The sequence below is a fragment of the Equus quagga genome, chromosome 13 (genome assembly GCF_021613505.1).
Source record: "Equus quagga isolate Etosha38 chromosome 13, UCLA_HA_Equagga_1.0, whole genome shotgun sequence".
Taxonomy (NCBI): Eukaryota; Metazoa; Chordata; class Mammalia; order Perissodactyla; family Equidae; genus Equus; species Equus quagga.
The window spans coordinates 744,246-757,788 of record NC_060279.1 but is presented as its reverse complement, the minus strand read 5'-3'; the positions used below and the strand labels follow the sequence as shown (position 1 = coordinate 757,788).

The 13,543-nt window shown below is 56.8% G+C and overlaps 1 protein-coding gene across 9 annotated transcripts in view; it reads right to left on the bottom strand.

Moving 5' to 3' along the window:
• Nucleotides 1–13,543, bottom strand: part of SOX13 (SRY-box transcription factor 13) — a 41,269-nt gene that overhangs the window by 7,824 nt on the left and 19,902 nt on the right. For 8 of the 9 annotated variants that reach the window (XM_046681756.1, XM_046681757.1, XM_046681760.1 and 5 more), the window contains exons 2-6: nt 3,827–4,025; nt 2,524–2,635; nt 2,354–2,440; nt 848–1,020; nt 344–412 (exon numbers count right to left, since the gene is read on the bottom strand). In XM_046681756.1, the coding sequence (XP_046537712.1) occupies nt 344–412; nt 848–1,020; nt 2,354–2,440; nt 2,524–2,635; nt 3,827–4,024 (639 nt within the window). In that variant the 5' untranslated portion in view covers nt 4,025. Of the gene's footprint in view, nt 1–343; nt 413–847; nt 1,021–2,353; nt 2,441–2,523; nt 2,636–3,826; nt 4,026–9,238; nt 10,330–13,543 lie in introns of those variants that run through there. The other variant, XM_046681755.1, reaches the window with a different exon arrangement.

Genomic DNA, 13,543 nt, shown 5'->3' with positions numbered 1-13,543 from the left:
AGAGAAATCCTATGTGAGTTCCTGGGGGCCCAAGCAGCTGCCCAGCTGTGGTCAGCCCTGGACACAGAGGGTGAAGGCAGAGATGAGAAGCACAGGGCCTGGGCAGGGACAGTCTTCAGAAGATCCAGCTGACTCCACGCCACTGTCTACCCACCCTCAAGCCCTGGCTGGGTAGGAAGGCCCCACCCTTGACACAGGGGAAGAAGACAGGGGTAGGGCCTAGAGCAGAAATGAGTCCGCCTCCTGAGGGTCATGCCTGAGTGACTTCCCTGTCCCTCCCTGTCCCCAGCGCCTCTCCAGGCTGGTGGCAACCCCTCCACCTCCTGCTCTCCCACCCCTTTACCTGGATCTGCTGCTGCAGGAGGTTGATCTTATGCTGCTGCTGAATTAGCTGTTGCTGCTGCTTAGCGATCTGGCAGAGGGAAAGAGTTGGCAAAGGGGCCACAGGCATTAGGCCCCGGGACCCCACTCCCACAGAGCCTTCGCAGCCCCAAGCACACCCTGCCTTCTGCGGTAGCCACCATGCAGGGGAGCTGGGCGGGGAAGCAGCGGAACAGCCAACCTTCAGGACTGACTCTCTTTTTGAGGGCAGCTCGCCCTTCCCTCAGAGCCCAGGGATGGAGGTTGGGCAGGAAGCAGCCAGCTGCTCTTACTTGGAGCCCCTCAGCACCCCGCTACCCCCTGTCCCCCCAACAGGGCTTAGGAAGAGCCAGAGGTGGGAGTCCTACAGCCCCTGCCCACCGCCCCTCCCGCACCCGCCCCAGGCTCAGCCTGCTCCCAAGGCGCTCCTCTCTGGGCCCTGACAGGCCCTTCCCCTGGAAAGAGCGCGATGCCGGGCCGGGCCCACCTGCTCCTGCTGCTGCCGGGCCAGCTCCATCTGCTGCTGCTGCTTCTCGAAAAGCATGGCGGCCATGTTCTTCTGCTCTGAGTGGGCCGTCAGGAGCTGGTCCCGCAGGGTGGACAGTTGGTGGATCATGACCAGAAGCTGCAGCTCCTTCTCTGCCAGGCTCTCCTGGGTCCCTGCTCCAGGGAAGCAGCACCACTGACCATTTGTTTGTTCATCTGTGCATCCTTCTGACACGTACTGAGCAACTGCTGTGCCCCAGGCCCTGTTAGGGGCTCAGCGACAGGTGACCGGGACATGAGCCTGGCCATGGAGGGGACTCCTCACCTGAATTAGGCTCTAGAAGTTCCCCACCATTAGCTGCCAATTCCAGCCCCTGGAAATGCTGGGGGTGGGGCCTCTCAGCCCTGGCCCAACTCTTGGACCGCCTTGAGTGCCCGGTGCCACAGGGTCAGGGTGGAGGGCCATCCCACAGGAGGGGCCCAGCGGGACACGCTCAGGCTTTGGAGCAAGACAGATCTGGGTTCAAATTCCCCATTCAGCCCACCCCGCCTGGGAGCTGGTGGGCCAGTTACCAAGTCATCTGCTCTTTAATCTCTAAATGAGCACAATAATCGTCACTTCACAGGGCTGCTGTGAGGGTTAGAGAGAATGCACATAAGCTCTTAGTCCAGATCTGGCACGCAGTCCTCAACCAACAAACGTCACGGCTTCCCTGCCCCCCAGTGCAGCCAACGGCAGATGTGGGGGTGTGCTCCTACACGCCAAGCCACAGACCACCGCATTAGAATCACTCAGGCAGCCTCTGAAAAATACAGCTGCCCAGGCCTCCATCTTATAAGCGGTGTTTTTAAACATTTCACTCCATGCACTAAAGAATGAGTATCATTTCCATTCCCTGAAGTAACAGCATGCTGAATGCATCTTGCAAGTAGCTTGTTGGAAACATCTGTATTAAATGTGTTCTTAATCACTTCACTACGTTCAGTACAGAGGGGGCATCTTCTGGGGCTCTCATTCAGCAGGCAGGGTGGGGCTGGGGCATCCGCACTGTCTTACGGTCCCCTCTGTGGTGTGGCCGCACTGGGAAGATGACCACTCTGAAGAGGTCAAGCAGGAGCCTCCAGCACTTCTCATTCACTCCGTGCCTAGAATTAACTTTCAGCAGTGAGAGGGAACGTTCGGCTCACTTTGTAGGTGGATCTGGCAAGTGTCAAGGATGCTCGAGGTCACAAGGGTCCCTGGTAAGAGGTGGAGCCGAAACCCACACTCATGGGATCTGATCCCTGCCTGCCAGGCCTTGCCTGCATGGGAGTGAGCCAGACCCAACGCAGGGGCCCAGGTGAGGGATGGTGCTGACCTCCAGGGCCAGGCAGGAGGCAGAGTGGTGCAGGCCAGGGTGAGGGCGCCAGGAGCCCCCGCAACTGCCCCACAGGCCCAGACTGCATGGCCAGGCCAGAAAAGGGGAAGGGCTCACACATCCCTCCCGCCCAGCCCAGGGGCCCTCACCTTTGACATCTTTGGTTTCCACAGAGCTCCTTCCCAGAAACTTCTCCTTCCAGTCACTGGAGAGCAGCTTCTCGATGGCTGGTACAACTAGAAGAGGATGAGGGATGGGGAGCAGCCATCCTCACGCCTCCCGCCCGGGACCCTACCTCTCACCAGGGCAGATATTGTACCTTCTTTTAAATTTCGGTTGAAGTCCAGCTTCTCCTGGCTTCCAGAAGCAGCCTCAGAGCCTCCTGGCCTCTTGGGTTCTGGGGACCCATTGCTCTCCGGGGAGCTGCAGTCCTATAAGACATGCTGAATGTCACTGTCACCGCCAAGAGAAGAGGAGCAGACTACAGGGGGCTGAGTGCCCAGAGCTGTGCACCCTGAGGGAATCTCAGAGTCTGCCCGGCCCCCAGGAGGGCCCTGCCTCCCCACCTCCCCACCTCCCCACCTTTGCTTGATAGAGTGAAAAGAACAAAAGGTTTGAAGACAAGAGAGCTGCATTCCAGCCCAGGCTCAGAGACTCACAAGGTGCTGGACTCACGTGAGTCCCTGACCATGTCTGACCCTGACTTCCCTCTGCTGGAAATGGACACATTAACACCTCCCTCCTCCCTGTCATGGGGTTGTTGCTGGGATCAAAAGAGTTAATGCACATAAATGAGGTCTGCCACCACAGAGTCAGGGGCCAACAGCCATAGATTAATTACCACTCCATTGCAGACACCCACCGCTCCAGCCAGGCGGTTGGTTATTCCCAGGGCCACCACCTCAGCCCTCCTTAAGACACCATCCCCTCTCCTCTTTTCATCTGAGTCTGCTCCATTCTTTAAGACCCCGCTTGAGGCCCTCCTCCTCCAGGAAGTCTTCTCTGATCACCACCCAACCTCCTAACCTCCTCCCACACACTCCAGGCTGCATCCCTTCTCAGAGCCCTAAAACTCTCATTTGCACTCATTTGGCTTTTAATTGTATACTCCCTTTTTATATCTCTTGCATGGAATCATAGAGTTTTTAAGAGCTGCAAGAATCCTTATTGCTCAGGTAGCTCACCTCCTTCACTGAAGGACGAGGAGCTGTACTGTCTTTAACAGAGATTTGATTCTGGCCTGGGTAATAAGGCTGATTTTCTTAAATTAAATGAAAAGGCTGGTATTTACCTTTAAGCGAAACTTTGAGCATGTACATCCTCTCTCTCCAACTAGTCCTCGGGGGTAAGGACTGAGTCACACAGGGTGAGCAGTTACTCTCAGCTGACTGAGTCCATGTCCTGCGTGGACAGGTGGCCTGGCTCCCAGCACCAGACTGAACTTGGCAGCCCCTCCCCAGTCACCTAAGTCTTGTCCCAGAAATGAACATTTCTGCCTGCCCCCCTGCCCAGCTGGGGGGTGGGTGCCTGCTAGCGCACAGGCCAGGGATGGCACATGGGTCTGGGGCACAGAGGCAGGGTGGGGACACTGACCCAGGAGCCCCTGGGAAAGTGTTAGGCACCTGGGCTGGAGCTTGGGGGTCAGCACCATCCTGGGGGGCCCGGGCTGGGTCTCCAGGGTGGGGTTCAGCTGCAGTGGCCAAGCCCTGGGGGGCCTCCTGGCAGGGCTCCTTCTTCCCCTCTGACTTGACAGTACAATTCACCATGGTGCCAACGCCATCCAGGGCCAGCTGCGCAGAGCCGGGGCTCCTCATGGACATTCTGAGGGAAGAGGGGTGGGTGAGTGAGGCGAGTCCCGAGCCCCAGAGCCAGCGACTCCACCATGCCCCCAGCCCCAAAAGACACACTCATGCAAAATGTGAGCCTCCATTTGGAACCCCACTGTGAAAAGCAGAAAAAATCCTCCTGCCCCTCTTTTTTTTTTTTCTTAAATTGGAGGGTCCAGAGAAGACTAGGCCCAACCTTTGGCACACCTGCCTGTTGGAGGGTTGGGACTAGTGGGTTGATGGGTTCACCTAAGGAGGCCAGAGATTGTCAACTGGCTGTTTCTGAGCCCTACAAAGCCAAGATTATATCTACACGTATGTGTCTTTAAGTACATATTTGTAATTAGTTACCAAAACTTAAAACTGAGAGATATCACATAAAAGTCTGGATTTGAACTTCTCTTAAAGTTGGTCTGTGGCATCCACTGGCTGGAACTGAGTAGCAGTTACTCCTTATGGACAGGCCAATTTTTCCTGCTCTCCACTACTCCCTACCACTCCCCAAAAGGGAAACCAAGTATCAACTACCCTATATAACACATTTATCGTTTTTCTTATAGTAGAGAAGATAAAAGTGAATGATTTCTTATACCCATGTATTCTTATATCCATTTTATATCTACCAAAAATGGGAAAATAAATAAATTGAGAGATGAGTGGTTTTAAGAAAAATATTTTCTCCTATCTAGCTAGAGTCTCTCCTGTAGAATTTGGCCCCTGGGAGCATTTGCAATCCCTGGGATAAGCAGAGACTCTGCATCCACTGCTCCCATCACTGCCGCCACTCCTGTCACACCACTGCCTGGACATCTTGAGGAGCTGCACAGTCACGAGCGTTCAGTGGCCATGCCAGGCTCAGGGCCAGGGCAGCACATGCCCAAGCTCACCTGCTCACCCTCCAAAGTCACTGAGACAAGACCATGGGGGGACACAGCAGGTTCCAAGTATGCATGGGTCCTGCCTCAGCTACTCGATGGCCTCAGAGTGACCTTGGGCAAGTTGCTTAAACTTCCAAACCTCAGTTTGCTCATCTGTGAAGTGCACGGTCGCAAGGGCTGTGAACTGATCTTTACATGGTGCTTAGAACACTGTGGGGCCTGGTTCCACCACTGCTGGTTGGGAGGCGGCATGAGGACCCGCAGCCTCAGCACCACCTGGGGGCTTGTTTGAGGGGCAACGTCCTGAGTCACCCACGAATCCGAATCTCTGTGGGTGGAGCCAAGGATCTGTTTTAACAAGCTCTCCAAGTGTTTCTGATACACATTAGTTTGAAAAGCATTGTTAAATAAAATTTTTTAAAAATTGGGGGGGCACTAAATTTTTAAGAGGGGGTGTAAGGCAAAAATCAGATATAGTAAATCCCCTTAAATTAAATTGCAGGTGCTGTATTTGTATGTTAGAATAAAATGTTTCTCGTAACGTATAATGAATAACACTGTGCCATCTACCACAGGGCACATGGACAGTACTTCACAGTAAATAACTGAGAGCATCATAGGTGATTAAGATGGATTTGATTTGATCCCATCCTACAGATCAGACCAGCCTCGACTCTCCTGCCACTTTCCGAGGGCAGGTGCCCTGGGGGCTGGCGCGGGGCCCAGGAGAGGGCACTGCAGAGCGAGCAGAGAGGACCATTCCTGCCCCTAAGAACACCTGCCCTGAGAAAAGAAGAGCGCCCCGCCCAGCCGGCGCGGCCCCCCACCACCCAGGGCCCGGAGAGCGTCCGGGAAGCGGCGGCTCCGCCCATCCGGGCGCAGGGCGGGGCCGGGCTGGAGCAGGGCGTCGGGAGGGGCGTTATCCTGAAGCTGAGGGCAGCAGTTACATAACAAACCCACCCCGGGCTCAAGCTGTGAATTAATCAAACCGCTGAAAATAAAACCTTCCTCTCAGGAACTTCAGACAAAAGAAATGAAAACAACCAGGCTGGCTGGAAAATAAAAGGCAGCAGCGCTGAAAGGGGGACAAAAGGAAACCAGACAATAGGGTGGTGGACAAAGGCAATAAAGCCGGAGGAAGCCTGACAGGCGGACGAGGCGGCCCGCGGGCTCCGGCCCCGCCGCCGCGCCCACGCCCACGCCCACCGCAGGCTCGGCCTGAGCCCCTGCCCCGCCGCCCGGCCCGCGGCCTCCCCGCTCCCACGGCGGCGCCTCTCCTCCCGCTGCGCTGCGGCCCGCGCCCCCCAGCGCCCGACGGGGCCCCCAGCGCGGGATGCGGCCCCCAGCGCGGCCCTTGGCCCCCAGCGCGGGATGCGGCCCCCAGCACGGGATGCGGCCCCCAGAGCGGGATGCGGCCCCCAGCGCGGCCCTCGGCCCCCAGCGCGGGATGCTGCCCGAGGCCGCAGCGGTCGCAAAGGCCTGCAGGCGCGACCGGGCGGGAGCGAGGAGGGACCACCGCCCTGATACCCCGGCCGCCTGGCAGCGCCAGACCTGTGAACACGCCGGTGTGAAACACCAGGGTTCGAAGGCCCGGTGCGAACACTGAATGTGAGATAGCTCATTAATAATTAGCTATTGAGGAAATTATATTTTAGATACTTTGGTTAAATAAAATATATTGTTAAAGGGCCAGCCGGAGGCTAGTGGTTAAGTTCACGTGCTCCTCTTTGGCGGCCGGGAGTTCAGGGTTCGGATCCGGGGCGGACCTACACACTGCTCATCAGGACACGCTGTGGCGGAGGCCCACGTATAAAGCAGAGGAAGATGGGCACGGATGTTAGCTCAGGGCCAACCTTCCTCAAAAGAAAAAAAAATTAATTTCACCTGTTTCTTTTTACACTTCTTAACCTAACCACTAGAAAATTTTAAATTACTCATGTGGCTCGCATTCTGTTTCTGTTGGGCAGCCCTGCATGAGGACATCTCCCTCTGAGCTTCAATGGCTTTTTCTACCCCCACCTCTCCAGTACCTCCAGTCGGACACTGGGGATTATCTTTACAGTGGGGAGCCTGCTGCCTGGGGCGCCCAGTGGCTCGTCCTCGCCTCTGGCACAGGGCCTGGAAACAAAGAAAAGGGCCCCTGGTGACCAGCCCGGCTGGTTTGGAGGTGTCAGCCTGCTCCCAGGGCATGCCATCCGCCAGATCAGCCTGCCAAACCCTGCTGCCCAGACAGGCCTCGGCCCCAGGCGGCTGGCCCGCTGCCGGCACCTCACGGGCTCCGGGTAGGACCCATTTGTTAATGGAGAAGCAACAGCCCAGGCCTGACGCGCTCTCTGGGTCTCACCCTTGGGGGAGAGGCCCTTGGGCACCTGCTTTCCTCCGTGTCGCCTGCCCTGAGCCCTGCTCCTCTCCCTGCCCTCCTGAAGCCTCGAGGCCCACAGAGAGGAAGCTTCTCTGAAGAGCATCAAGTGCCAGGTCTGCCCCTAACCATCCCACCTGTGTCCGCAGGGTGCAGAGCAAAAGCGGCACGCGGTGAACTGAACATGAAGCCCTGCTCTGTCACTCGGCCGCTGACGGTCCCTGCACAGGCGGCTTCCCCTCTGCAGGCTCTGCCCGTAAAATGAGGGCACCTGGGGGAGGGGAGGGTCACTAGAACAGAGTCTGGAAAACAAGGCTTTTGAGTGCACCAACCTGGGTCCAAATTCCTGGCCTGCCACCAGCTGACTTGTGTGGCCTTGGGCCTCTCTCTCCTCCTCCCTATAATCGGGATCATAACCCATATCTCACAGGCGGCCAGGAAGATTACATTATACAGGATGAGCAGCTATTAAGTTGTCATATAGCCCAGGATGATCCCAGGGCCAGGCGGCTGAGAGAAAAGTATCTGGGGTCAGACAGACCTGGGTACACTGGAATCCCAACTCTGCCCAATTAATCACTATGCAGCCCTGAGCACGTGACTTAGCCTCTCTGAACCCGTTTCCTCAGCAGACTGGGAATAAGAAAACCAAAATGAAGGGGTGAACCTTCCAGTAACACACCAGAGCCTGTAAGATATGCCTGTTTTACTTTCTCATGGCACCCAAAACTTGGCCTTCAAAGTCCTTATCACAGTTGGTAATGACACCTTACATGCCGTATTTATTTCTGACTCGCCTGAGAACCCACCCAACCCCACCAGGGCACTGTGAAGATACACCTGTTTGTGCTCATCCCTGTAGCCCGGGGACTAGCACCGTGCCTGGAGCATCGGAGGCACTCAATAAATAATCGTGCAGTGGTCAGAGAGTATCCTAAGTCAGAGTGGCCTACAGCTCAGCAGCAGAGCACAGGCAGCCCTAGCGCAGGAGAAGTGACAGCTGCGGTCCTCATCTTTATCAGGAGGATGCTGCTCTCTGCCCTTGCTGCCCGCACCCTGACCTCCACACCCAGTTATTCTCAGCCGCCTCTTCCTCGCGTCTCAGCTCTTCCTACGAGTGACCTAAATCCCCCAGCAGCAAAGCAAGGCCTCCTTCATTTTGACCACGGGACAGGTAAGAAACAGTTTCCATACTTCTCAGATTTAAAGACCCTGTTGGAGTGTTCCCTTAAGTCTCTTCTTTTCCAGAGGCTAAAAGCCCCTCGAATTCCCTTACCCCTTCCTTAAAAAGCATCCTCCATGCCTCAGTAGTCCATGTGGTTGCTCAGGAGGTTGTTTTTTTCTTTTAAAGTCTTTTTTTTTTTTTCTGAGGAAGACTGGCCCTGAGCTAACATCCGTGCCCATCTTCCTCTACTTTATATGTGGGACGCCTGCCACAGCACGGCTTGCCAAGCGGTGCCATGTCCACACCCAGGATCCGAACCGGCAAACCCCAGTCAGCCAAAGCGGAATGTGTGCACTTAACCACTGTACCACCGGGCGGGCCCCGCTCAGGAGGTTTTAAGGTCAGCAGCCACAACCTCCCCTCTCCCCAGATGCCCAGAAGCCAAAGACCCTGGGTGCCTGGGAGATATGAATCACTGGGCTCCCCTAGTTCCCACCTGGGTCCTGGTCACAGGCCACCAGCCACAGGACACTCCACTGGCCTCCCACTCACATGGAAGTGCTCCTGTGTACCTGACCTCCTCCCTCTCCCCCAGCCTTACTCATATTTTATAAATAGAGAAACTGAGGCCCAGAGAGGCCAAGTTCACATGGCTTATTTGGGCAGTACTGTTTCAGGACTTCAGAGTCAGAGGAACTTCAACAAGCTGGGACACGGGACAGCAGCCCTGCACTGCCCCTGTTCCCTTCTTGGGCACCCACCCCACAGGCCCTCTGTTGCCTTCCCTCTCCCCAGCCGTATCGTACCTGAGCATCCTAAGAGACGAAGGCCCCTGGGAGTGAGGGCTCCGGCCAGCCTCACCCTGATGCTGTGGAGCCTGGAGTCTCGGAGCCTGTGAGGCCCCAGGGCCCCTGAATCCAGCGCCCAGGATGAGGCATGGAGAGGCACCTGCCCTCCAGAGGCCCAGTGGCTCAGAGCATGGCTTCTAGGCAACAAGGTAGACTGCAGGCGTGATCCTTTCTTTCCCTTTCCTCAGCCCCAAACCAACCCTCTCCCAGCCCCTCAGACCCCCACCCACCACAGGCGCACACACACCGAGCCCCTTTCTACCCAAAACAAATCACCAGCCACTTCCTCTTCCAGTCGGCCAACGACCAGCCCAGCTGGACTGGCATCAAAGGAGTGTTCACTCGCAGCCCTTCCCCTCCACAAGACAGCCCCCCCCAGCCAAAATGTCGAGATGCAGATAAAGACAGAGATCAACTCCAGTCATCGGAGCATGACAGTGACTCAGACTCAGGGGTACAGGAAGACAGCCTAAACAGACAGCAGACCCTCGAGGAGGGCCAATGACCACACTTCCCCACTGGGCACCCAGCAAACCCCTCGACTGCAGGCTCCCACTCCCAAGCTGGCCCTGAGCGGGTGGAGACAAGGGGCATCTCCAGGGAGAGACCCTCGCGGCAGGGCTGGGGCTGGGCCTGCGTCCCAGGGGAATGGCACTTCCTCTCAAAGCCCAAGAGAGTCAGAGCCTCGGGCAGCCCTACACAATGGCCTGAGGCGTGGATGCCCCACCGGTGCCCGTGCCACATCCTGCCATTCTTCTCCCAGGCCGCACCCTACCACCCTTCCTGGCTACGCCCGATCCTATCTCTGATGTTTACTCAGAGCTGGGAGCTGGGCTGGCTGCAGGCTGGGGACAAAGCTTTCCTGAGAGGCCCCCTCACCCTCTCCGGCCTCTGTGGGCCTTGGTGGGTATCAGACCCTGGGTGTGGCCCAGTCTGGTCTAGCCAAGCTCAGGGAGAGGCCACAGCCAACACCCCTAGTCCCTGGGCTGTTCCCAGGCTGGCCACGATGGTATTCATCTGGTAGAGTGGCCACCACCAGCCAGCCAGAGTCTCTGTGAACTCCGCGCTCCTGCAAAAACAGGCAGCTCCCCCTCCCCCCACCTCTGGCACAGCTGACCCCCAGCTCAAGGGCACACAGGACCGAAGAAGCTGGGGAGAGACTGCAGCTGTGATGTCCCATCCACTGCCCCGTCCGGGTGTCAGGCCTCTGAGACACTGAGTCTTCTCCTAGCCCAGGGGGAGCCCAGGAAGAGACCGAGGGCACAGCTGGAGTGCTGGGGGGCTCCCAGGGGCACTTGTGCCTGCCCTACCAGCCTGAGTAAAACTGGGAAGAGGTAACAGGGTCTCTGGGAGTCCCTTCTCTGGGGGCCTTCCTGCCTGCAGGACCTGATGCTGTCTCTGGCCCCTCCCACGCAGCTGCAGGCCCTGTCCTTGTCTCCCAGTGGCCTGTCCGAGCCTATGCCCTGGACAGGGGAATGTGTCTGGTCCTCTGTGGGAGCAGGGTGCGGCCCAGGGCCAGTGCACAGCAGAAATGGGACTGCTGCAGCTGACTGACTGGCCTCCCTTTCGGGATAGCCCTGAACATTGACCAAAGGAAGGGGAGGCAAAAAGTACGCACGACAGAGCACTCGCTGGGGTGCACGCCCTGAGCGAGGGCTCCCCACTCACTTCCCCGTCCGCCCAGGCCCCGTGGAGGTGGCATCTGAAGCCAGGCCTCACTGCTGCCACAGCCACGTCTAGCCATGTGCTGGCTGATGCCCTGGCCACTCTCCCTCCACCCCAGACTGTAGGATCCAGTCCAGCAAAGAGAGATCCACCACTGACTTCACTGCTTACACGATTCTAGTTGCTCTCAACTTGAGTCACAGCCAAGGAAGAATGAGACCAAAGAAACCAAGGCCACTTTGGGAACTTGGGGGAAGACGTGACGTCTCAGAACCTTAGTTCCCTTGTGCAAAATGGAGATTCCGATGCCTGCTCTGTGACTAGAAGGCAGCATACACTTAAAGAATCTGGCATGGAATATACATTCAGAGGAGGAGCGACCTAAAGCAGGAAGGATGTCTCTTCCCCCCACCCCAGAGCCGCGGGGAGCAGGACAACCGCCCTGCCTTCCTCCCCAGCAGGCCGGGCATGTCCGGCTCTCCGGGAGGCAGGCAGCTGGGTGTGACCCTCCAGCACTGCAGGGAGCATCCTGGCATGGCTACAAGAGACAGGCCTTGTTGGCACCTAGGTGTGAGTGAAGCCCAGCTCCACCACATACCACTGTGGGACCATGGGGAAGTTTCAGTGTCTCCATCCCTAATGGAACAAATAATCACTATCATAGAATTATTGAGAGGACTGAATGTGAAATTTGTAAAGAGAAAAAAGAAGGTTTGCTTCCTGAACCCTCCTCTCACCTCCCCACCTCTGCATGGCCAAACCCACAGAAACCCCACGGCCAAAGGACACGAGAGTGTCTTCTCCATCCGCTCACTGTAGGTCTCCCTCTCTTTGACGCTGTCTCACAACCTGCTTAGGTTGTCTGCATTTCTGTCAGTGTCCCCATCAGCCTGGAATCTCCCCTGGCCGGTGCCGACACTGAATCAGGCACTCGGGCCCCACATGGTGCGAAAGGATCGAATTTGCCAAGGAAACCCCACATACTCAGCACCCCTGCTTATCTGGCCGAGCCACTGCACCTTCCCTCCCCGGGCTGATGACACAGAAGCTCTGCAGAACTCTCGCACTCCGCACTCCGGAGCCCAGGAGGCTAAAGTGGTGTTCTCTTAACCCCTGTAGTCCCCTGCCAATCCTAGAGGGGACAGGAAGGAGACTAGAGGGATGACCACAGAGGGGAAAAGGACAGTGGGAACAGCCTGAAAACAGCCTGTTGTACTCAGCAGCTGGATGACATCTCATTTGTGCCAGATGGTCCTCCTACCATGCTGGGGTGGGCTGGGCAGCATTTGGCTTCTGCTTGATGACAAGTCTAAGCCATGTGGACTGAGCTGTCATGGTGCATGGTGACACGGAGGCTCTGGAGACACATGCAGTTGGTTCACACCCCGGCACCCCTCTTGCAAGTAGCATGGATAGGCCAACTTATTCAATCCTCTCAGCCTACAACTTCCTTTATCTACAAATGGGACTAGTAACAAATACCCAACAGTGTGCTTGCAAGGAGTAAACAAGGGAATATAGGTAGAGCCCAGCTCCCGACAAGGCATGCAGAGCAGCTGCGATGCGCATTTTCATCAGGATGTAGAGCTGGAGGGTGGGGGAGCAGTCACTGGACCCCACACTGCTCCCAGGAGGCACCCACAGAAGGCCTGAGACCAACCTCTCTACACCTCAGATTCTCCATCTGTAACGGGGGTTAACGATGCCTCCGTCTCGTGGTGGTTGGAGAATTAGTAAGTATTGTATATAATACACACAACGCTGGGCACAAAGCAGATTGGCAGTTGGTATTATTGTGGTTGAATGAATGAATGAATGAATGTGCTTCCAGGGAACCTCCACCAGCCAGAGCACTCAGCCCCAGACCCAGGATGTGTTTCCAAGACCCTTCTTATTAAATAAAGGCATTCCAAATATCGGCCTCCACACATGTGATCCCATAGCCCCCTCTCAAAGTGGGCACCTCCACGCTACATCCGGGGGTCCCGAGGGCCCAGGAAAGGTATCTGACTCTTTCTCTAGTTCCTCACCCTCCTCCTGCCTCAGCTACCCACTGCAGAGGCAGGGGAAACGGGTCTGCGATTGACATGGGTAGGTGAGAGAAGAAAGAAAGAGCAGTCAGTAAATGCCAGTCACCAAGAAGGCCATCAGTCAGTGTTGACAGGAACACAGCCTTGACCCCAGAAGGTGAGCATGCAGATAATCAGCATATAAACTTGGCCTCATCCTCTCCTCCCTGGGATGTACCTCCCTAAGGCTCTACAAAAGATACACCTTGAGAGGAGGTCTGGGGGCTTCCAGAGGGGTCCAGGCCTCCAGCTCCGCAGCAGCAGCAGCAGCAGACAATGGAGAAACAAGGTGATGGGCAGCCCGGCAGTCATGGCAGCCGGGCCCATGGGCGGGCCCTGGGCACAGTGGCCTTACCTCTGGGCACCCGCTCAGGTCTGCTGCTTCCCCCACCGCCTGCCCGTCTCCACCCCAGGGGTTCTGGGTGGGAGGCCCCCCAGGCCTTGTGTGAGTCTAATCACCGCCACCTCCCCCACGACAAGCTCGCTCATCGGAAACCCCAATTCAGCAGCTCTTGCTCAGGCAGCATTC